General features: G+C 38.7%; 1 protein-coding gene and 1 long non-coding RNA gene across 2 annotated transcripts in view; one reads left to right on the top strand and one right to left on the bottom strand.

Moving 5' to 3' along the window:
- Positions 1 to 4,781, bottom strand: part of LOC117660465 (uncharacterized) — a 28,880-nt gene extending 24,099 nt beyond the window's left edge. Inside the window, exon 1 of the long non-coding RNA XR_015732485.1 lies at positions 4,224 to 4,781. This is a non-coding gene — a long non-coding RNA (uncharacterized LOC117660465). The remainder of the gene's footprint in view (positions 1 to 4,223) is intronic.
- On the top strand, positions 4,776 to 11,615 carry LOC117660463 (uncharacterized). The gene is made up of 2 exons (XM_034408559.3): positions 4,776 to 5,584; positions 8,437 to 11,615. The coding sequence occupies exons 1-2, from the start codon at positions 5,257 to 5,259 to the stop codon at positions 9,030 to 9,032; spliced, it is 924 nt and encodes a 307-aa protein (XP_034264450.1). The 5' UTR covers positions 4,776 to 5,256; the 3' UTR covers positions 9,033 to 11,615.
- Positions 11,616 to 24,800: the final 13,185 nt, after the last annotated feature.

Below are 24,800 nucleotides of genomic sequence, written 5' to 3'. Positions count from 1 at the left end.
AAAGAGAACAACATGGCAGAAAATGAAATAATAAGATATGGTGCAAAATGACTAATTTGTGATAAAGGATTATATAAAAGAGATGAATATTGAAAAAAAATGGGAAGATTAAAATACATTATAACTATGATTATGATTATGTATAAGATGTGTAAGTTGTCACCCGGTCAACACTCTGTTCATAAAATATGTATTATGAAAGAAAAAAATTAATAAGACTTGTATTAAAAAAAATTGAGGTGGGTCTGATAAAGTGAATAAAGTGAAACTATGCTTTTGCTGATGTCCAAAATTGCATTTTACCATCGTTGCAGCCCTTTCACAGTATTGATTGCTATTTTGTTTGCAATCAAATATTAATTCAGGATTTTTTTCACAATATTACCAAGCCATATATTTCCCATTCTGACCCTGTGCATTTGCTTTCTGCATGTGAAGTACACCATTTTGTATTTGTTAAATTTCTTGTTTTTAGCCCATTTGCCAAATATATTAAAACAATCTTGAATTTTATTTTTGTCTCCTGGGTTATAAATCACCCCACTTAATTATCATCTATAAGACATACGCTCCACTTGTCAATAAATGGACATGTTCATGAAGAAATGACACATTGCTACGGTAAGCCTAATCTAAGGTGACCAGATTTTAACATTGGTAAAGAGGGACATTGTGGGCGTGGCTTATTTTGTGGGCGTGGCTAGCTGGTCATGTGACTGGGTGGGCGTGGCTAGCTGGTCATGTGACCGGGTGGCCATGGCTATGTCTATAGGGTAAGGTGAACAGATTTTAACATTGGTAAGAAGGACACCATTGTGGGCGTGGCTTATTGTGTGGGCGTGGCTTGGAGGCCATGTGACTGGGTGGGCGTGGCTACCTGGTCATGTGACCGGGTGGCCATGGCTATGTGTATAGGGACTACTCAGAGGGCTGAAAAGTCATTTCTGACAGGTCCTCACACTTTTGACTGGTCCTCACACTTATGACCATCCTCACATTTATGCCCGTGCAGCATTCTTAACAACCATGTCACTCATTTCACAACTGCTTCTCTTCAACAAGGTGACAAGATAGGGCAAAAATGTAAAATGTGAGGACAGTCGTAAGTTCGAGGACTGGTCAAAAGTGTGAGGACCAGTCAAAAATAACTTTTTCAGCCCTCTGAGTAGTCCATATGCACAAAAGGACTAACCAGAGAGCTGAAAAAAGTCATTTCTGACAGGTCCTCACACTTTTGACTGGTCCTCACACTTATGACCATCCTCACATTTATGCCCATGCAGCATTCTTAACAACCATGTCACTCATTTCACAACTGCTTCTCTTCACCATGATGACAAGATAGGGCAAAAATGTAAAATGTGAGGACAGTCATAAGTTCAAGGACTGGTCAAAAGTGTGAGGACCAGTCAAAAATAACTTTTTCAGCCCTCTGAGTAGTCCATATGCATTAAAGGATTACAGCAATAGAGAGGGATGAAGGAATGGAAATTAGAGTAGGAGTGAGGGTAAGAGAGGGAGGAAGAGAGGAGGAGAAGGAGAAAGAAAGAGGAAGTAGGGAGGAGAAAAAGAGGGTGGGGGGAAGAGAAAGTAAGAAGGAAAGAAAAGAGAGAGGTGGTAGGTTTGAGGAGAAAGATTGCTGTACAATAAAAAAGATGAAAGGGAAGAAAGCCAACCCCAAGCAAATATAAAGATATTAAGATAAAGAATGAATTGTTAAACTTTAAAGAATAAAAGAGAACAAATATGAATAAATAGCAATAATTAGAAACACACATACAAACATACAATGTATTTTCTTTGAACAGAATATTTGGCTGGTTCACAAATTTAAACAGCGTTTAGTCATTTCAATTAAATTTACAATTTCTATATTTCCTTTTTGCCATATTTATTCCTCATCTATTTTTTAAAAAAACCAATATTACCCTTCATCCTCATCTCTAATCTTAATCAAATTCAATTTTTCCCTTCTATTCTATATTATACCCCTTCCCATTGTCATCTATTTTTATATCCATCCTCACATTGTTTAATTATGTAATTATGTAATACAGTTGTTTAATACAAATTCAACATTTTAATATAAATCAATTAGTTATAAAACTATCTTTTTTGTATATTAATCAATATGAACATGAATATTCCAATTATTTCCATGCAATCCAATTTCTTACAAATCAATTAATTATATTTACCAATAATAATAAACCAAATAATTTCTCCCATATATTCCTCCGAACCACAACTTAACCATTTCTGCTTTCAACACAATATACAATTAATAGTATCTCAATTATTACAATTCCCTAGTTAAATACAGCTTTTTTTCCTTTGTGTTTTAAAATCTTGAACTCTCCTCCTAAATTTCCCATTGTTTGCAGTTTTTCACCTACCTTTTTTGGGGAGGAAAAATAAAAATAAAAATAAAAATAAATCTCTCTCTGCCTCATTTTGTCACGCTGCACCAAAGACCCTGGTTTCGGTTTCGTTTCTGCAGCTTAGCTAGGGGGAAAAAAAACTGCTTTACACTGATTGCCTGTAGGGCGGCCCTTTGAAGCCCCGGGCAAGAGTTTAAACAGTTTTTTTTTCTTCTAGCCATCAGCTGGGGCTCAAGAAAAATCGGGACTTTTTTGAAACGCCGCGGGACGCGGACAAATTGCTCAAAAGCGGGACTGTCCCGCCAAAAGCGGGACGTCTGGTCACCTTAGCCTAATCACTTGTCTAGCCACTGACTGCACTAGAAAAGAAAGAAGAGGAAAACTGCAGGAGAAAAGATGAGAAAGGAAAAAGAAACCCACTATCACCATTTGCTCTGATCAGTTTTTATATCTATGACAATTATTCTCAAAATGGCTAATATGTTTTAATGCCTCTGAAATATGTGTGCGTGCATGTATGTGCCTTTTTAGTATATTCTAAATCTTAGTCTCTTAGGTTGGTAGTGCAGTGAACGAATACAAAATTATGATTCATCAGTAAATGTGTTTATACATTATGGTAAGAAAATGGTGTCCATTGGGAGTGAGGGGAAAGATCAAAAAAGGCAAGATTTACAATGTTGTGATGCACAGTCTACTCCTTTTTTACATGTGTCAATTTCAGTGCAGCTTCGGTTTTAATTTTTTTCGGTTTTGCTATTTATAAAGATAAATTTATATGAAGTTGATTTTCAAAAAATGTCACTTTTTAGTTGTGTTCACACAACATACAAAATAATAACAAAAAAATGGGTTGTCCAACAGAATAGGCCCAATGTAGGCCGGTTAGTTTGCAGTTTATTGTTATATGCTACATCCAGTTTGGAATTTACTATCAATTTTTAGTTGCAGTAGTACAAATTTGCTAAATATTTGAAGTTTTTTTTTCCCAGCTTGACAAATCCCTTTTGAAGGCAACAGTCAAATCAAGTTTTGCACTTGTACAAAGGCAACTAGCCTTTGAGATGGCATAAGCATTAATGTCAACCATATGGTCCCAATTAATTTCAAGGAAGGCTGAAGCCACAACTACTTGAAGCTTTGCCACCAATACAACAGAGCCATAAAGTAGCCAGTTACTTTTTTTTTTTTTAAATTTGCTTTATATGCCGCCCTTCTCCAGAGACTCAGGGCGGCTTACAGTGTGTTAAGCAATAGCCTTCATACTTTTGTATATTTATACAAAGTCAGCTTATTGCCCCCACAAACTGGGTCCTCAATTTACCTACCTTAGAAAGGATGGAAGGCTGAGTCAACCCTGAGCCTGGTGAGATTCGAACTTACAGTAATTGCAGACAGCTGGTGTTAATCACAATGCTATCAGTCTGCTGAGCCACCAGGCTCATTTAACTCTGTTATGCAATGAGAACAATCCCCCCCCCCACTTCAATTAAAATCAAATCGAGATTAGTTAATCCAGGATAAGATGGCCCATGCAAACACAGTCTTTGTAGTTTAGTGCGTTTGTGAACCAGGCAGATATGCTGGGACAGTATCACCAAAAAAAAAAAAAAAAAATCCGCCTAGCGCATAAACTCTAGTAAGACCCCGCGCAAGGGATGCAATACAGAGAAGACAGCGCTCGCTCTTTCAAACAACCTTTCCTTTTGCGCATGCGCCTTCTTGCAGCGCTCAGAAGAAGAGCACCCACTCATGATCTGCAGACCAGAAACGGAGCGCAGCGCCTATTTGCCGAGTTCACAGAAAGGAATGTAGATCTAAGAAAAATGAAGAATAACTCACCCACTACAACTTCCTGCGTTAAAGATGGTCGTTTACTCTGTTTTCCTCTTCTCTAGCGGAAGTGGGATCCGCTCTTAAAACACGGGAAAAACACAAACCATAAACTAGCTAAGAAAGATGGAAGAGTTGACGGCATTTCTAACTGAGGGTTTTATTTGGCATGTTTGGATTTCTTTAAAACGTTAGAAATATTTAAACATATTTAAACCAGGGAAGTAATAATGTTCTTTGCGGGAGATGGGTTTTGCTGCTGTTGCGCTTGTGGCTTTTGGCAACGTTCAACTATCGTTGGTTTTTTTTTTCTCTTGCTTATATATCTTCCGAGACTAAAAATTCAAAGCACAATAGCTAATCTTGCTGTGGTAAATAAATTTTTTCACATAATGTAAGCGAGACCATTTGCTTTGTAATAAGAACAAAATAACATTCTGAGTTATTTAGCCCGAGGTTTTTCTATTACAGCGCCCGATTCTTCCCAGAAGACAAAAAAAAAAAAAGATTTCAAGGAACTTGGAAGCGAGCGCGCCGTCCTCTTCTAAATTTTCACACTTCTACAGAACCTAGCGGAAGCTAATACGCACGCGCATTTCTGAACCGCTGGGCGTTTTTTTTTTTTAAAAGCTACGGCGGCCGGGAGGAGCCGTTTTACATTCAATCTCGCTGTTTCTCTTTTGATGCTCTTGTTCTCGATTAAACCTGGATCGGGATTAGAAGAGGGAATGTGACCGGGAAGTGGTTTCCAAGGTAACGGACCGCTGTGCTTGGCTGCGCCTCCCCACGCACCCACCCGCGGGCGTGGACGGGGCAAGGAGAGGACTCGGTTGCCGCTTCAGCCCAGAAGATCCTGTACTCTTTCCCCTGCGCCTATCGTGGCTCCGCAACAAAAGTCCTCGGCTCCTTCTAGTTGGTGGAGCATTTTCCACTCACCCGGCCTCTGAAGGACGGTCCTTGGACGGTGGAGGCAGCTTTGGTCCCCGGTTTCTGCCCTGAAAGTGAAACCGTTGAAAAACAACCTGTTTTTTTTCCCCCTGCCATGGTACCCATTAAGCCCAACGACGGTAGCCCGGGTCTCTATCAGGCCATGGGAAATAAAGAAGCCTTGCCCTCCGACCCCAAGGGCAACCCGCCCAACTCCTCTCTCATAAAAGCCCTGGACGCAGTCATAACAGCCGGTAGACGTGGCTTGCTGGGTCCGGCGGCCGTGGTATCCCCTGTTCCCGCCTTGAACTTGGATGGTGGCAAAGGAGTAGTTTCTAGGGAAAACTTGAAACAGATCCCACTAGTGGCCGGACACGACCAAAGGAAGAAGGTGTTCGGTGAGAAACGTACGGCTGTAATCACTGTGGTGCCCTCCGCAGAAGGTGAGTCAAGTAAGGCAAACAACCGCTGGAATGGTCGACGCCGCCTCCCTTCCAAGGAAATCTGGAAATGTTTGCGTTCCTCTTGAGCAGAAACTTCTACCTATATACCCTGCCCTCATAATGTACAAAACCTTTGTTGGCTTTAGACTTCTGCCAGGAAAGTTAGCGCAAATTAATGGGATAGAGACAGACAAACACTCGACCCATAGGTACATAATGTGACGTGACCAATACTAGTCCTTTCATAATCTTTTGTCGCCTCCCTATAGCTATTGAAAAGGCAAGGTAATGTGTAACTAAATTATGATAACCAGCGGAACAGTTTGCCTCCAGAAATCGTGGGCGCTCCCAACACATGGATGTTTTTAAGAAGAGTCTAGACCAGGGCTCTGCAACCTTAAACAAGAGCCATTTGGACCCATTTCCCACAGAAAAGAAAACACCGGGAGCCACAAAACCCTTCCCGTGCCTGACTAGCATATTAAATTAGCCTGACTAAATTAGCATATGTAGTCGAATTAAATGTTCTGTTTTCTTCTGAAACTTTTCTTTTCTCCATGGTTGGCCTACCGGGGGTTGAAAAGCTCAATAAATCGTATGCCAGCAGGTGTCGCACATTGACGGTTATGATGCATATTTTGAGTGACGGAGCCACAGCAGAGGGGTGAAAGAGCCACATGCGGCTCCAGAGCCACAGGTTGCTGACCCCTGGTCTAGATTGTCACTTATCTAAAATGGTATAGATTCTCCTGCTTGAGCAGGGGGCTGGAGTAGAAGACCTCCAAGGACCCTTCCAGCTCATTCTATTCTGTTCTGTTCCTTTCTATTCCATTCCTCCCCATCCCCTATTCTATTCTGTTCTGTTCTTCTGAAACTGCATGTTTCACTGTAAATTGTGTACCCCCATCATATTTGCAGCTTTAATCTAAATTACCAAGACTAGGAAATACAGAGAGTTAGAATCATTAATTTAGAAAGGGCTATTTTGGCCCTCAAATCCATTTCCCACAAATGGCTGTTTTTACTTTGGCTTTCATATAGCCAAGGAATGGGAGCATACATACCACTTCTCCAAATACTATGATTTCCCCCCTCGAATATCTAATTTTTCTAATCAGAACCTGCCTTATCACTTAAATCTATTATTCCTGTACCCCGACACAAGAAAGGTCTTGACCATCTTTTCTGGTGTTTTAGTTGACTACCATACTGACCTCGGTCATCTTTTTTCAGCTTCTTCAATCTCTCTTCATAAGCTTAGATTCTAGTCCCTTGATAATCTTTGTCACTCTTCTCTGAACCTTTCCTGATATCTCCAAATCCTTCTTCAAGTGTGGTGCTGAGAATGAGACACAAAGCAGTAGTGTTTGGTGAAATATGGTTACTCTCACAAGATTTGTTCTTGATAAATTCTTGCTGACTTATGTGTAATTCTTATAGTTTTCAAACTCCTTGTAAATCAGATATTTTGTGATCTGCTATAGAATCTTCCCAGATACTAATGCCAAAATGGATCTTTGCTATTTTGTCTTTTCCCCATTTTTCGATCTTTAATCCTTTAAAGATAAGCCCCTTCATCTTAACTTTTCACATTTTCCCCATTCAGAATTGGAAAGACAGTGTGATTCTTACATGTTTATGGAGATTCTATGATTCTTGCAATAGTTTACTCCTGGGTGACAACAGCTGGGTATTTCTGATTCTTGAGCCCCAGAGAGATGCCACAAATACAGCTGTTACGTTCTCTCTAGTTCAGATTAAATTGTTTTTGCTATATTAACACACACGTGGTGGTCTCAAAATGACTGACTACCCATCTTAAATACATAACTGTAGGTGGCAAGCAGTCAATGCAAAAATAATAAGATAAGATAGCCTTTATTGTCATTTACCCGTATACATAATGGCACATATTAACATGAAGTTCTAATGTACTGCTCTCAAAAGAAGGAAATGCCACCCACTGAATAATGTCACCATCCCAAGGATAATAATATAATAGCAGTAGTACCATTAAAATGCCAGTTTACAAAAATGACACCAAAACCTATATTAATTACAGTCCATTTTGAATACATAGGGGAAATCTTGACAGTTAACAAGTTGGATACTATATGGTACAAAGCTGTTATAAAAATTCTATGATCGGAATTAAAAATAAACAAATAGAAAAGCCATTAAGACATTATATAACAATTGTACAAGAATACACATATTTTGGGGTCCTGTTCCTAATAACTGTGGAAAAGGCCAGTCCTCTGAAAAGCTAAGAGATCTTGGGTTCTCTAAATTGCAAAAGATAAGGCTGTTCCATAGGAAATGGCACTACGACAGATCACAAATCTGTGAATAGCACTGTTCCTCCTATGATTTTTCTTACTTATATATTACTGCTGCTAATGGGTGGAAAATTAGTGGTGGTGACTGTTTTTCTCAATCTATGGTCCGCGGATCCCTGGGGGTCCACGAAGTCTTGAAGTGTTATGATTTAAGTTAAAACTTTAAGTCTTGGTGATCCTTGCCCATGGTTTGAGGCCACAAAAGGTATTTAAAAGATGTCAATGGTGAAGAAGAGGTTGAGAACCACTGGTATAAGCCAAGCTCTTGCTTGTCTTATATAGTGGTGGCCCAGAAATATGAAGAGAAAATTCCTTTCATCTGCTTCTGTTAATCAGTACATATATTTTAAGAATTATGTTTTTGTGCCACTTGAGTGTTGATATAATTTGTCCATCATAGTAATATTTTTATAATATTTTACTTTCAAGAGGGATTATTGCTGTTCCAATGTCAGAAGAGTAAACTTATGTAGAACTTGAATCAAAGGAGTTAATGTGACATTTTGCTTTTAGGTGTTGGAAATGTGCAACCTGCACCAAAGGAAGTATGGATATGTGGGAATTCTGTGATCTTGGCATCGAAAAAAAGAGCGCAAAGTCACCCACATGGATTGCAGTTGGGCATCTCAACTTCACGGGCAAATGTGTATTGGCATGGGATACAGAGCATGATGTGGACACAGCTTATACCTCTTTTGCATGAAATTTATCATGTCCGATCTCCTCCCTCAGTAATAATAATTCATCTTGGTGAAGATGATCTGTTTCCCGAAAATAATACTTCAGTCATTATCTCAATGAAAAATGATTTAGGCATTCTTAAAAGAGCATTTCCAGATACTGTTATAGTTTGGTCTTCACTGTTACCAAGACGTATTTGGAAAAACGATCCAAAGCCTAGATATACGGAAACTGCTCAAATTCTGGTTAACAAGATAATGGTAAACTATTGTAATAAAATTGGTGTGCACTTTCTGTCACATAATTCAATTACCTCTGATAAATCAGATCTCTTCTTGCCAGATGTCAGTGATCTGACTGATGAGGGAGTGGATATCTTCATAGCAGATCTGAAGAAAGTCTTAAGATTGTATCAGATTTTGCAGTAGCTGGGAAAGAGTTTTTGAAAAGCAGTCTGTATAATGTTTGGGAAGATTGGTTTTATTATTACATGAAAAAAAGAAGACATGAGCTGACTATATACAATATAGTTTAAAATTTTCTCTCACAGATATGTCACGGATTAACAGATGTGTTCCTAAGTTTTGATCTCCTGTAACATGAAAAAAAATATGTCTGTCTTACATTATGAAGACTTCAAATGGGTGCATTCATCTTAATGAAACTGGGTGTTTTACTCCCTTGGAGGGTTATGTAAAACAACATAAGATGCTGTAATGAAAAGCATCACAAACCTGTGAAGTAGACATACCTGGGTGTGCCTTGTTTTTTATCCTAGCCTTTAAAGAAGCAGTTTCTATGATATTTAACTAATATATCAGGCTATATATAGAAACATATTGAATAAGTGTTTTTTCTTATAATAATATCTGAAAGAAATGGCTGAGGTTGGACATCATGAAAGAGTATTTTGTAAGTAGCCATTTTTCAAAATACTGTATATTTAACATGCCTGTTGAACCACAGTTGACAAATAGCTTAATCCAAGAGCCTAGTGCCATTGAAGGCTACTACCTTCAATGTAAGACATTTAGGAATTTGTAAAGTTCTGTCCAAAACCAGCAGCATTATCTCAAAGAGGTGACTTGTATCCATGATGCCAAACAAAAGTTGTTTTCTAGTATGGCACATATAGAAAATTATTATGGTATTTGGCAGCATATTGCCCTGTATATGTTTTGCTTTTTTCTTCATTTTATTTTTGGGTGCTTATAAGACTAAATACTTTAACGGTATGGATTCTATTTTCTTAATATTAATGCTTAATATTAGGAATTTTCTGTATAAACAGTATTCCTCGGTAATAGTGGTTAAAAAAAAAAACACTAGCTATAACACCCATAACAAAAGAAATTCAAATGGATTAGTTGGCCTGTCAGAGAAAATGCAAATAGCAACTAAACCTACAAATTTAGCAATAGTGATTTCATATATTTGTTCCTTAAGCTGGGGGGAAAATAAAAGGAAAATAGAAAAATATTGCTAGTAAAAATATAAAGTAAGAGTAAAGAACAATGGATACGTTAAAAGGCATATCTATTGCATAGTTTCTGTCCCCCCCCCATCTTGCCAATTTCATCTGATAGCATTCAAAGCTGGCTGTTATTTCCATAGTTAGTTGAAAATGACAGGAAAACCATCCTTTTGTTTGTAGTTTTTATAAATAATCATCAGGTTATTTATGTCCCTTTTTTACTGTTTCATTATAAATCTACAAATTACTATTTCATTGGGAGATTTTGAATTATACTGTACATTACATAATAACCCTAGAATGTGTGCATCAATTTATTAGCATTTATTTAGGCTGAGGATGATCCCATGCAGATGTCAAACACTGGGGGAAAATATTCCAGAAAGATTATGAAACTTTAATATGCCACCTATCGGTATATATGAGGGACAACTGGAGTTAACAATCGGAAGCCATCACTGTTCTAAATAATTCTTTGGCAGTGGTGGCATTACCCAAAGGAGATGAAGCAGATTTACATTATAGTAAATTCACCTGCCTGTGAATTGGCTGTGACAAATGTTCCCTAACGCTTGTACAGTTTTAATACTGTACTAATATTACTATAGGAATTTAATTACAATAATCTGTGAGGAATATAGATGTGTGTGAGGAAGACTGGAATGTAAACAGAAGTTCCAGCAACATCCAAATACTATTACATCTTCGACGTTTCTGTAACATGCGTACACCCATTTTGACTTTCCAACTTAGTTTGTAATTAAGATATGCAAAACTTCTGTCATGGAACATTTAGATTTCAAAATGATTGATTCTGATTTTGGAACAAGTTATTTTGAGCATTCCAGAAGTACAATAGTTTATTTCTGAACAAGTTGTAATAGCCCTTGATCATTTTTGATTCTGAATACAACATGGATAACTCCCATCAGGCTACTACTAGAGCACATTCAAGGTTCAGAAAGCTTGTTTCAAATTCAAACTGCTTCCAGAAAACTGAATTCCACCTACTTACCTTGGGGATAGATCAGTGCAGTTAGTTATTGATCGCTAATACCTCCAAGCTGCATCTTAATTTGTTAGTAGGTCTATCTCTTTGAATTAGCTAGGTGTCCATTAGTAACATCATTATACAAATCATAATATAATTTATTACAACTTTCAAGGGAGTTATTGCTAATAAGTGGCATGGCACCATGCTATATGATTCAGAATAAAACAAGCAGTTTAGAGGACTGGAAAAAGGCAGAGAATTTTGGTGTATCTAGCTGAAATGAATCTTGAATAAAGTTTAAATTGCAATATCCCGACTCGGTAGTAGGGCATGAATATTATTTTCATAGCGTTGGGTGTTTTGTAGAATAACACACAATTATTTTTACACAGTAGTGTAACTTGATAGATTTTTGAAAAACTCTATATAATGTTTAGGCTTATGTTAGTGCTTCCCTCTTAATGTCTTTAATGAAATTATTTGAACATTTCTCTGCCACCTGCATTTTTCTGGGAATAAAGAATGTATTTTTATTGCACAAAAGAATCATTGTGTTTCACTGCCTACAAAGATGTACTTTTTCAATCAGACCTTTGTTTGACAATTTCGTCCTAGTTGACTCTACCAGCTGGTAAGATTTACTTTTTTTGCATCCTAGTTTAATCAACTAGAATCCTGGATCCTATGCATGTGTAACAATGGATTTATTTACAAGAAATATATGGACAAACAAAGCGCAGCACTTAGCTAACTATATCTTACTAGAAGGAGAGCCTAAGAGCATGTTATTAAAGATAGAACAATTTACTAGCCTCTAACTCGGGTCTCAAACTTGCCACATGCAGCCCTCCAAATAATGGCTCCCCACGATATTTTCAGGTTCAAAATAGTAAGCCATTAAATTAAGCATACGTTTTGTATGCTAAAGTTTTTCCCCCCTACTATTATGTATTTTCCATTTTGTCGATGCCATAAGTTGATGAATTTCATCATCATAGCCAGTTGCTTTGGTCTAAACACGCCATCCTGTTATCCAAAACATATAAAGCAGAGTTTAATTTGATAGGCACAGACTTTAACAAATGTATTGGGATAGGATAGTTGAGTAGTTGCTCAATGGAATTGAGAGAGCATGGGACAAGGCCATTTTATGTAGTTTGTTAAACACATTGGCTCTAGCATGACAACAGAGCTATTCAAAGCTTAACCTGTGCTTAGGTCTGTGCAGGTAGTGAGATGGTTTGTGAGGTGGTGATGGTAGTTCTCTCTCCCACCATTTATTTTGAGTTCAGTATTTGGTGTTTGATTTTATGATGCATAAAAAAGGAAGAAGAAAAAACCATACCCTTGTACTAGCTCCAGGAAGAAGTGGACTTTGTATGTGCATTATGTTGAAAAAACAACAGTGGCTTCTTGTGAGCAAGCACTAACAAGGTCTCAGGGATTACTCAGAGCTACTTTCACTGGGCAAGTATCTTGAACTGGGTACTGTTGGCCTCTTCACAGCCGTCTCACCATTTCATCAGGAATGCAGATTTCTTCAGAATAAGCAAGCAGATATGCTATCCTCAGCCCTTGTGGCTATCCCTCAACTATCATTATTAGCTTCTATAGTGACTTCATAAAAAAGCATTTCTCTTCTCCCCCCCTCCCCCCCCCAAGTTGCCGTCTTATAATTTTCACTTAGTAATAATGCTGGGTATATTGGGGTTGTGGGGGAGAATCTAATATCCTCATATATTAGGTTCACCAGTACACACTGCATTTTGCCTAAGCAGCCTTGAGCAGTAAAAACTTATGTGCAGAATAAGCCTTCTAAGGCTTATAACTCCTAAGTAGTTTTGATGATAGTCGATCAGAAATTTTAAATTGGTATGACTTTCTTAGTCCACTGGATGGTGCTAATTCTAAATAAATGCCTTTTTGCATTATTTGTTCCTGATACATCTTCATATCAAACAAAATTTGATTTATTACAGTTATATGCATTGCTTTTATAATCTATTTAATTGCCTCCTGATGTTATGGTAACAAGGTCTATATAAGATGAATCTTGAAATGTTTTTGGAAACCATGGTTTGTGCAAATTTGTCTGAAATGCTTTTTATAGACTTTGAAACATCTTCATTAGCTTGTTTTGGAGCCAATTTTTGCTTATTACTACAAAGATAGATATTTTATTTATCTAAAATATCATCTCTCTTTTAGATACACTGCTAGAATCTCGTTTTCTTTTTAAAAAATTATACTTTGCAATGAGTTTGATGTGGTCCAAAAGATGCTTTTTCAAGAGGACTTTCTTGTTTTTCCTTGAAGACGTTTTGCTTCTCATCCAAAAAGTTCTTTAGTTCAGGATGAGAAGCAAAACACCTTCAATGAAAACAAAGAAAGTTCAATTGTCTCTTGAAAAAGCATCTTTGTGACAACCATGACGTGGATGACTGAGAATCTCCATGGATACGTTTGATGTGGGTTTACAGGGAAACATGTTGACTTTTAGATGCTAGTAAAGCCACTTTTTCCAGGTAGCTTTTCAAAACTACTCCTTGATTTAGAGGATTCCTCAGTTTTAAAGAATTGTATGTATTTTAAGTGTTTTTTAAAATATATTTTTAATACTGTTCTTAAAAGGATTTGGGAGTTTTCTGACAAACAAAAGCATACGCCTTCTCTCTTCATTGAGTGAAGAAGTCACATAACAGCATTTATTTTTAAAAAAAATAAAGGGTTGCTTCAGCTGTCTTAAAATACAATATTAAAAACCAACAATGGTAATTAAAATGAATAATAAAAATACAGCATGAAGGGTTTTTCTAACTAAGATAGTGTAAAACAATTAGCAACTCAGATTAACAACCCTATTAAAATAGCATAAATACTGTGCAATATATACATTTGATATTTTATGCTTTAGATCAGGGTCCTCAAAGTCTTCAGCTTATTGATCCCTTCTTGAAGTTACAGATCTATTTGATCCCCCGAAACATTTATTATATTAAAATAATATATTTTATTATTTCATTTATATTTATATGAAGGAAAATATTTAGAATAGAATAGAATTTTATTGGCCAAGTGTGATTGGATATACAAGGAATTTGTCTTGGTGCATATGCTCTCAGTGCTCTATAGCAGTAATGGCGAACTTTTTCGGCACCTGGTACCAAAAAGGGAGTGCGCGCGCTTGTCTGGGCCACAAGCCAGAAGAGGAACTGCCCAGGGGGCATTTGCGCGCTGGAAAATGAACTTCCGGTTTCCGGCACATGCATGTTCACTGGCCAGCTAGTCTTCCGGTTACTGCCATGCATGTGACGATCAGCTAGCCAGTGCACATGCTCACGCTGGAAAACGGAAGACCAGCTCTTCCAGTTTCCGGCACTGCCGCACAGACGAAGGCCAGCTGACCGTCACATGCGCATATGGGCCAGAAACCCGAAAGAGGAATGGGTGATGCTGCACGTGCCAGGCAACATGGCTCCGCGTACCACTTCGGGCACCTGTGTCATAGGTTCGCCATCATAGCTCTATAGCGTCATTTTGAGGGTAGGAATTGAAACAGTTTATGTCCAGGATGTGAGGGGTCTAAATATTTTCACAACCCTCTTTTTGACTCGTGCAGTATACAGGTCCTCAATGGAAGGCAGCTTGGTAGCAATTGCTTTTTCTGCAGTTCTAATTATCCTCTGAAATTGGTGTCTGTCTTGTTGGGTTGCAGAGCCAAACCAGACAGTTATAGAGATGCAGATGACAGACTCAATAATTCCTCTGTAGAACTGTATCAGCAGCTCCTTGGGCAGTTTGAGCTTCCTGAGTTGGTGCAGAAAGAACATTCTTTGTTGTGCTTTTTTTATGACGTTTTTGATGTTAGGTGTCCATTTTAGAGCTTGCGATATGGTAGAACCTAGAAATTTGAAGGTCTCTACTGTTGATACTGTGTAGTCTAGTATTGTAAGAGGTGGAAGTATGGAAGGGTTTCTCCTAAAGTCTATCACCATTTCTACGGTTTTGAGTGTGTTCAGTTCCAAATTGTTCCGGTCATACCACGAAGCTAGTTATTCAACCTCCTGTCTGTCTGTGGATTCATCATTGTCTCGAATGAGACCGACCACTGTTGTGTCATCTGTGAACTTCAGTAGTTTAACAGATGGATCATTAAATGCAGTCATTGGTATAGAGAGAGAGGAGAAGTGGAGAGAACACACAGCCTTGGGGGAGCCCTGTGCTAATTGTATAAGTATCTGATGTGATTCTGCTTAGCTTCACCTGCTGCTTCCTGTTTATTAGGAAGCTTATCATCCACTTACAAGTGTATTCAGGTACCTCTAGCTGGTTTATCTTAGTTAGAAGAGTATCTAGAATGATGGTATTGAATGCTGAACTAAAGTCTACAAAGTGGACCCTTGCGTAGGTCTTTGGAGATTCAAGATGTTGTAGGATGTAGTGCAGAGCCATATTAACAGCATCATCTGTTGATCTATTTGCTCGGTATGCAAATTGCAAAGGGTCTAACAGCGGATCCGTGATGGTTTTCAAGTGGGACAGGACTAGCCTTTCAAAGATTTTCATGACTACAGATGTCAGAGCAGAGGTCTTCAAACTTGGCAGCTTTAAGACTTGTGGACTTCAAGTCCCAGAATTCTCCAGCCAGCAAGTTTGGGGACCTCTGTGTTAGAGCAACTGGTCTGAGTCATTCAGTCATTTTAATTGTATTATGAGCAATAACAATAATAAAAGAGACAACTCAAGGCTGTTCTTGCTGGTGGGTGACCATCTAACTCTGGGTAACAGTCAAGTGCAAAAGATCAGGTCCACACCTGAAGGTCCAATTAAACTGATATATTGCTAAAAAGTTTATGCAGAGGAATCTACTCAATTAATAGTTAGCACTATTTTAGTTTAAATAAGGGTCAACGGAATTCCAGAGGAGTTGGACTTTGTTTGTGGTTACGTAGAGACTCTAGTCTGATTCCTCTTTTGACTCTGTCCCAGGTTTTGCCACCTCTGCTACAGCAACTGTTATGCCACAAGCCACCTCATCTTCAGGATTAGGGCCTATCATGGAGCTTCACAGAGACCCCAGAAGATTAATTGACCCCAATTGATCTTGCATTATTTATCCATCAACTATTGACCCCAGACATATATTCACTCTTTTTTTACCCCAGATATTTATCAAACTCTTGAATAATCCCATTGACATTTAAGGATCAATATTGGCCATTTTAGGGAATCCTGCTTCAGACAAATTGTGTTTGGGGTTAAAAATCCACATGCAGCATGATCTTTATGCATCTTTTTGTTGAGTTTATGTTTATGTTTGAGTTTAATCGTTTAATATAATGATTAAATGAAGAATGTTGCTGTTTATTAGAACTATGTAGCATGGAGGCTATATTTCAGTAGAGGGGATTGGAACAGATAGCCATTGTCTATTTCACAGGAATTCTTGTCCATTCTGGACTATTCAGACATCTTTCTTCAAGATTGTACTTCTGCTCTATAATATCGCACTTATCCTATTCTTTAAAAAGGAACACGAAGAAGAAAAAGAAAACAAATTGGGTAATACAGAATATTTTGCAAACCTTTGTATTCATTCATTCATTCATTCATTCAATATTTATTTATTTATTTATTTATTTATTTGTCATATTTCTATGCCGCCTACTCTCCAAGGACTCTGGGCGGCTTACACCAAAGACAGTATACTAAATAGCATATTGCCCCCAACAATCTGGGTCCTCATTTTACCCACCTTGGAAGGATGGAAGGCTGAGTCAACCTTGAGCCGGTGAGATTTGATCTGCTGATCTGCTGAACTAGCAGTCAGCTGAAGTAGCTGCAGTACTGCACTCTAACCACTGCGCCACCTCGGTTCTTTTTGTATATAGCTACTCAACTCAACAAAGTGACTCTGGACAGCTTATAATTCTAAAATTATAAAACAACTAAAAACAATTGAAAAACATTAAATAAATACGAACAGCAGACGTGATGATTAATCAACTGATAGTAAAGCCAAGTAATGAGGCCCTTAACATATTCTCAGCCCCAGGCTTGAGTACATAACCAAAGTTGGGTACAAGTTTTTAAACTTTGCGAAAGGCCAATGATGTTGGGGCCGTTTTAATCTCTAGGGAGAAAATATTCCATAAGGCAGAGGCTACAGCAGAAAAATCCCATCTTCTGATTCCTCCCTGTTCTCTCCTTGGCTGACAAAGTCTGCAGCATGCCCAATCTGTTGGATCAAGTTGAACAGATAGGAATTCTTGGGGAAAAACAATCTCTCAAATAATCCACACCCAAGCCAGGTAGTTCTATGCAATATTTACTTTCAAGATTTACACTTGAGTGTGTTAGAAAAACATCTAGAGATTCAATTTTTGATCTTACAATGCAAATTATCTGAAACTTTAAAGGACTCATTAATTTCAAATAACTTATTTCAAGAAAGTATAATTATTCAATTTCTTCTGAACAGCAATCACAATTCATTTTGAATTTTTATTTTGCTGAGAACTGTTCACATGCAGCTGAAGATTGGAAATTTTTAGTTGATTGTGCTTTCTAAGAGAAGAAAATAGGTAGACAGACAATGGCTGATACGACCTCCTATTTTTTTCTGTCCTAAATCCTGGGAAGAGTCAAGAAAGCTTCTGACTAGACCAGTGAAATCTATGAAATCCCATCTCTTGCATTGTCATCATTTATTGAATTTATATCCTATGTTTTTTGATAGAGCTCAAGGCTGCTTATATTTTCCCTAACTTCCCACCACGACAGCTCTGAGAAAGGATGTCCACCAGGTATGATCAAAAAGTGCATCCTATATAAAATAACAGACAGAAATTTGATTGCCCCATCATAGTCACTCCTTTGTCCTTTTTGACGATGTCCTATGGACACCCTTGCCTGGCAGGTTGGTTGGGTTAAGGAGAGGTCAATGAGCTAGAATTACTCAGTAAGCTTTGTGATCATGCGAGAATTGAATATGACTTCTCCACTTCAAATCCAACATTATAATCACTATGGTGGTTGCCACTGAAACCCTCCTCTAAAAGAGGAAACACCTTGTAATAACAGGAAAGCATTACAGCATGTTTAAACAGCTCTGGCATAATCCTGCACTTAAGCCTTTGATCCTGAGCACTACCAGTATGTCTAACTGTGTAACTCTTCATTCATTTAACCTTTTATTTCGGAACTAGTATTTCGGAACTCATGCTGTTGTTTATCCCTCTTCCATATGTGTTTCTCATAAAATGCAGAAATGTGTAACTGTGAAATAGCAACACCTAGAAGTGTACATGTTCTTCACCTCTATCATAAAGCAAAGATGCTGGGGAGTTCCATCTAAGGAATTGGAGTATGAAGGAAGACATCATCATATATCATATAATCATATATCATCATATCATATCATATAACATACAGTATATATGACATCTGGAAAACATCACCATATGAAAATCAGATAGTGATCATGTTATCACTGTTTAGGGTTTATACAGGTAATTCTCGACTTACAACCACAATTGAACCCAAAATTTATGTTGCTAAGTGAGACAGTTGTTAAGTGAATTTTGCCCCATTTTACAAACTTTCATGCCACAGTTGTTAAGTAGATCACTGCAGTTAAGTTAGTAACACAGTTGTTAAGTGAATCTGGCTTCTCCATTGACTTTGCTTGTCAGAAAGTCGCAAAATGTGATCACATGTTCCCAGGACACTGCAACCATCATGAGTCAGCTGCCAAGTGTCTGAACTTTGTTCACGTGATTCTGGGGATGCTGCAATGGTCATAAGTGTGAAAAATTGTCATAAGTCACTTTTTTCAGGGCCATTGTAACTTCGAACAGTCACTAAATAAACTATTGTAAGTTGAGAACTACCAGTAGATTCACACAGAAGTCAGCGAGATAAATCTCATTATTATTAGGAGGAGGAAATGGCTAATTCCACAGGGATTGGGAGCAAGCTGCTAGCTTACTTATGACACGATGAATGGTCTTTACAGAATCAGCATGTGTTAGATGGGTAAGTACAGGGGTGAAATGCTCCCGGTTCGGACCGGATTGCCTCATCCGGTAGCAATGGCGGCGGGTGGATCGGAGAACCAGTAGCAAAAATCTCTGCACCCCCCCTCCCAGCTGAGCCGCACGATCATCAGAGGGTTTTTTTTTTTTACTTTTCTACAACCTCTTCCGAAGAAAAAATGCTTTTAAAAGTAAAAAAAAAAAAAAGCACTGACATAGGGAAAGAAAACTTCTTTTTTCCTGATCAGGTATGATTGGAATTTTGGAATCTTGGAATTTCTTAAACTGAGCAGAAATCTTTTGTTACAGCAAAAGTCATTCAAAACTCTCTTCTTTGTTAGGTGTGCCTCAGAGCACAAGAGAGCTGTTTACGGCACATTATGCTCAATTAATAACTTTGACCCATTGAATACTACATTGTTTAGAGATTTTCTTTCCTTGGCTTGTTACAAGGGCAAAGGTCCTGAGATCTTGAGCAGTACACGACACCCAATGTTTAATAATCTTTATTTGGCATAGAGCATGAGTAAGTACACATTTTCTTAGCATACAATGCCAATCTTATTGGGCTTTTTAATGAATAGCACTATAGCATTGTTCTGTTCTGAAAACCACAATTGTTTTGCCCGTATTTGTCATTACTGTATTAAGTTTTGTCATTATTTTAAAGTATGTCGAACGGGACAGGCATACTTGGCTGCCCATGGTGCCAGTCCAGTCAAGTGACTCACTGAGGTCAGGATTAGTCCAGAGGTGGGTTTCAGCAGGTTCTGACCAGTTCTGGAGAACTGGTAGCGAACATTTTGAGTAGTTCGGAGAACCGGTAGTAAAAATTTTCACTGGCCCCACCCCCATCTATTCTCTGCTTCCCAAGTCCCAGCTAATCGGGAGGAAATGGGGATTTTGCAGTAACCTTCCCCTGGATTGGGGAGGGAATGGAGATTTTACAGTATCCTTTCCCTGTCACGCCCACCAAGCCATGCCACGCCCACCAAGCCACACCCACAGAACTGGTAGAAAATTTTTTTGAAACCCACCACTGGATTAGTCCTATACCTATTGGCTCTTCAGGATGGTTCTGGCACACCTCCCTTCCAGTCCCAGATTTGTTTGTTTCTCAGATTTCTGAACCTCCCATTTCCCTCAAAGAGGGAGATTATATTAAAGTATATCACTTTTCTATTAGGCTTCTTTTTGGAGGCTGGGTGGGTACTGAGCTTTGAAAGCAAGTAAAACAATTTTTTTAGCAAGGAACTCCAGCTTCACATGTCCACTGAACAGCTGTCAGGTAGATGGATGCTCTCTTGCTTTGCAAGGATATGCAGATTAATTCACCTGTAAAAACCCATCACTTTCCTCTGCCCACTGAACACTGTTTAGACAGCTTGCTAAAGCACAAAACAAGTCAAGACTGAACCTCTTTCCTACCCAAAACCCAAAGCCCAACTCCATCACTCCATTGCCTGGATTAGTGGCTCTTTCTTGTCAGTTCGTGACCCTCAAAACTGGGGATGGCAACAAAAGCAGAGGGTTAAACCAATCACTTGATTAATCATGCCCTGCACACATGAAAGATGAACATTCTTTCAAAGCATACTAAATAGAGGCAGTAGAGGCAAGATATAGATCAACAGAAAAGCTTACACTGGTACCACTTTCTATCAGCTCAAAGGTGGGTGAGTAGCAATTTAACTTTTCATGGGGAAAGATCTTATGCCAGTCTAGGTTGTTCTGTGGAAATAAGAGGCTTGGCTGCTCTGATTGAAAACTTACAATGACCAGTGGAGAGTATATACCAGTGATGGCTAACCTTTTTGCCACTGCGTGCCAAAAGTGGGGGGAAGTGGGGGGGTTGCTCGCGCACGTGCCCACACCCTTAATTCTATGTGCCGCGCCCCCCATGCATGTGTGTGCAACCCCCCCGCGCTCCCCCCACTTTTGGCATGCGATGGCAAGGTAGGCCTGTTTTTCGCTCTCCCCAGGCTCCAGAGCCTTTCTAGGAGGCTGGAGAGGGCAAAAATGGCCTTCCCCACTCCCAGAGGCCGGAAACAGTCTTTTTCCTGATTTCCGGTGGGCCCAAAAGGCCTGAAAATCAGCTGGCTGACACATGTATGCATGCCAGAGCTGAGCTCACGTGCCCACTGATATGGGTCTGTGTGCCACCTGTGGCACGCGTGCCATAGGTTCGCCATCACAGGTATATACTCTCAACAGTACTTTCATTGTGTCAGCTTTCCATCCCACCTGCCCAAGAGGCTTTATTCTGTTGAGGTTCCCTCATGCTTTTCCAAAGGTGCGGAAACAATTCAACTAGAAGGCGGGCTACATTGTCATCAATTGTTGATAACATAAGAGTTTTCCAGCTGTGATCCTAGGAAGATTATACAAAGCCTGCCCAATGCATGGGTAAAATTTTGGAACAAATAAGAAAAAAAACCTTGTATCCTGGTAAAACATAATGCTAATAGACAGGGAGAGCTGTCTAAAGAACTGGTATATGAACCTGATTCTGGATGAGGTTTTTTTCCCAAAGACATAACTTATAAGTACTTTTAATTGAATATCTAAAACCACAGATGCTAACAGATGCTAAGAATGGTTTTTTAATCAGCTTGGCCTTGTACATCTCAGAAAGTCTTACCTAAAAAGGTAAAGCTGGCCTCAGTTACCTGTGCTCTAATTTCCAAATTAGTTTGTTGCCGTATATTTTATTTCTAAATACTTCTGTGAAATGTCAGTTCATGCAAACTGTGGCCATCCAAATGCTAACAGGAGATATGAAAGAAGAGATACTATTTTTTAATAGCAGTTCCACCAGCATTTGCATTTCCATGTCCAATTCATAAAGCCATAAAGGATTTAAAATTGAGTTACTTTGAAACTTGACTGCACAGATATGACCCTGGTCTGTATATTACCCAGATCATCACTTTTGGTCAATCTTTCAAATTTTTCAAGTAAATAAGTACAGTAATCAATGATTCTTCTTTTGTAAAAACTGGCTGAGTTGAGGAGAACTCAAGACATTGCCTTTTCAGTGATGCCCACAAAGTGCTCAGAACTCTTCCAGTGGATATTTGCTTGGCATTCAAGAACACGTTAAACATTTATATTTTAAACATCACCCCCACCAACACTGAGAGTATATAAACTGGGAGCAAACCAGTGATTGGTTTCAAAAATTTTTACTACCGGTTCTGTGGGTGTGGCTTGGTGGGCATGGCATGGCTTGGTGGGCGTGGCAGGGGAAGGGAATCTCCATTCCCACCCCACTCCAGGGGAAGGATACTATAAAATCTCCATTCCGTCCCCAGTCCAGGGGAAGGTTACTGCAAAATCCCCATTTCCTCCCGATCAGCTGGGACTTGGAAGGCAGAGAATAGATGGGGGGTGGAGCCAGTCAGAATTTTTACTACCAGTTCTCCGAACTACTCAAAATTTCCGCTACCGGTTCTCCAGAACTGGTCAGAACCTGCTGAAACCCACCTCTGGAGCAAACCCCACACTCATTAGCGCTGATGCGATGATGTTATCTAGTTAGGTAATGAAATGTCTGCAAGAAAACAACCAAATTCAGAGAGCTGGACTCCACAGTTCAATCCTGAGCTATTGGAATTTATATCTGAACCTCCAACCACCAGGCTGCCATCAAGTATGGTCCCTCTCATTTTCTTTTTCAAAGCACAGCTATGTTATTCTTCCTGCCGTTAAGTTCTCTTGATTCCAGATATCGACATGGTCAGATGTTTGCCACCTTATCCACTTTCTAGTAAGAACTAGTCATTCTTCTAAGGGCACCCCTGTAATTTCTTTCCTCCTATTCATCTGTAACATCCATTGTCTTGCCCGTCTATTTGTCTCAGCCTTGCCAAGCATAATAGTTTCCTCCTCCCCCAGTCCACCATCCATTTACATTCTTTCAAACTCACAACAATGTTACTTGCCTGGATTTAAAAAAAAAAAATTCATTAAACTTTAAATGCTGAACATTGTACCATTTTATTGAATATGATAAGCATATGTGCATTGTTTCTACTCATACTGGCAGACTCAAGGGACACAGGCAATAGCGAATTCTCTCTATCAGATATATATTGATGGTCGTGCTCATTTGGTTCTATGAGGAAGTTATTTGGTCAATACAGCTTCAGGTTCAAAAGGTTGTTTTTATTATTTACAAATATATACATGCATACAGATAATGAACAGGATGTCCTGTTACATTTTTACCCTAACTGTATGACTCAGATGTTGAGAGGAGAGAAAAATTCACATGTTGTTTCGCTGAGAGATAGATGAGAGAGAAAGAAAAAAGGGGAAGATATCCAAGTGATTTCTAGGTAAGAGTCCAATACGATAGTTCATTGGCTGATATAGTCACATGTGATGTCTGTAAAGACTTAACCCCTTCTAGTCTCTGGTGCATCATATGCAGGCAACATCTGACGCTCTCAATAGGAGAAACAGGAAGGCATTGCAGTAACAAAGAAGCCAGCAACTGGAATGACAAAAGCAACCTGTTTCCTTATTGATTTCTCTGCATCTGTTGGGAAAGGAGCATCCCATAGCCAGGATACAGTTTAAGGAAGACCATTTTCTGTTGAAGAGCTGCAATTATACCTAAAAGCATCTATTACTAAGTGGGTCTCCAAGAATGGTCCTCTTTAATAGAAGGAGTCAGACAGCTGAAATTGCCCTTCAACCTGAGCAGGTGCACAGATCACAGCTTCCTCCATGACAAGATAAACAGTGTCTCTATTGAAGTATAGGAAATATTTTTCAGGAATACATCTATGTCAATTAGTATACAATATAAAAATTTGGGGAAATCTATTTATCGGTCATACACAAATGGCCATCTTATTCACAGTTGGAGTGGAGTTAAAAAGTCCTTTGCTCTTGTCTCCAGAGAATAAGTGCGGATACAAGAAAAAAATAGTCCATGATGATCGGGGGGAGGGAACATATGATTTTGTGTGTATGTCATAATACAGCCAAGGCATTTCCTAATCAATTTTGGCTAATACCCAGAAATGCTAACTAGGTTTGGGTCTAGTAAGTACATAGACAAGAGAGCACTAGGAAATCTCACACTTATTTGTGCAAACTAGACTTGCGTGTTTTTGTGCATGTGCACCTTCAAGCCATTGTTGACTCCTGGTGGAGTATCTTGCAGTAATCTCTGCAGTCTTTTTGGCAAGATTTCAGAAGTAATTTACCATTGCCTGCTTCCTAGGGCCGAGAAAGAGTCCAGGGTCATCTAGCTGGCTTTGTGCCTAAGGCAGGATTCACAGCTTCCTGCTTCTTGTCTGTACTTTAACTACTACATCAAATAGGCACTGGGATGTTGAAAAGAAAATTCTGTGGGGAAAAAACAGATCAAATAATTTCTTTGCTGTTACTAAGAAAAGAAAAGGAACGTGCACGTATATGAAGTGAACAGGAGATGAACTCAGCTGAATGGAGGCTTTGCTAGATATTTCTTGCCTCACCAATGTAACTATTGATTTTTTTTCAATGAACAATTTTGCTTTTTGCTCTATATGCTTGCTATCCCATTAGAAATGGCACACTAATGTTGTCCCCTGCCAATAATTCACAACTGCTGTTTGAGTGTATTTACAGTATTGAAGGATATTTTTCCAGAAAATTTTTACAAACTCATAATTTCTCTCAAAAACAAAAAAGGCTG

The sequence above is a fragment of the Pantherophis guttatus genome, chromosome 2 (assembly GCF_059756535.1).
Source record: "Pantherophis guttatus breed Tessera chromosome 2, ASM5975653v1, whole genome shotgun sequence".
NCBI lineage: Eukaryota > Metazoa > Chordata > Lepidosauria > Squamata > Colubridae > Pantherophis > Pantherophis guttatus.
The sequence above is the reverse complement of the archived record's forward strand: the minus strand, read 5'-3'. Positions and strand labels throughout refer to the sequence as shown.

What these genes read in the sequence shown, in the direction of transcription:
- LOC117660463 (XM_034408559.3), top strand. Translation starts at nt 5,257, where the DNA reads ATGGTACCCATTAAGCCCAACGACGGTAGCCCGGGTCTCTATCAGGCC. An exon ending in TGTGGTGCCCTCCGCAGAAG is followed by an intron (nt 5,585 to 8,436) that starts GTGAGTCAAGTA and finishes TTTTGCTTTTAG; the next exon opens with GTGTTGGAAATGTGCAACCT.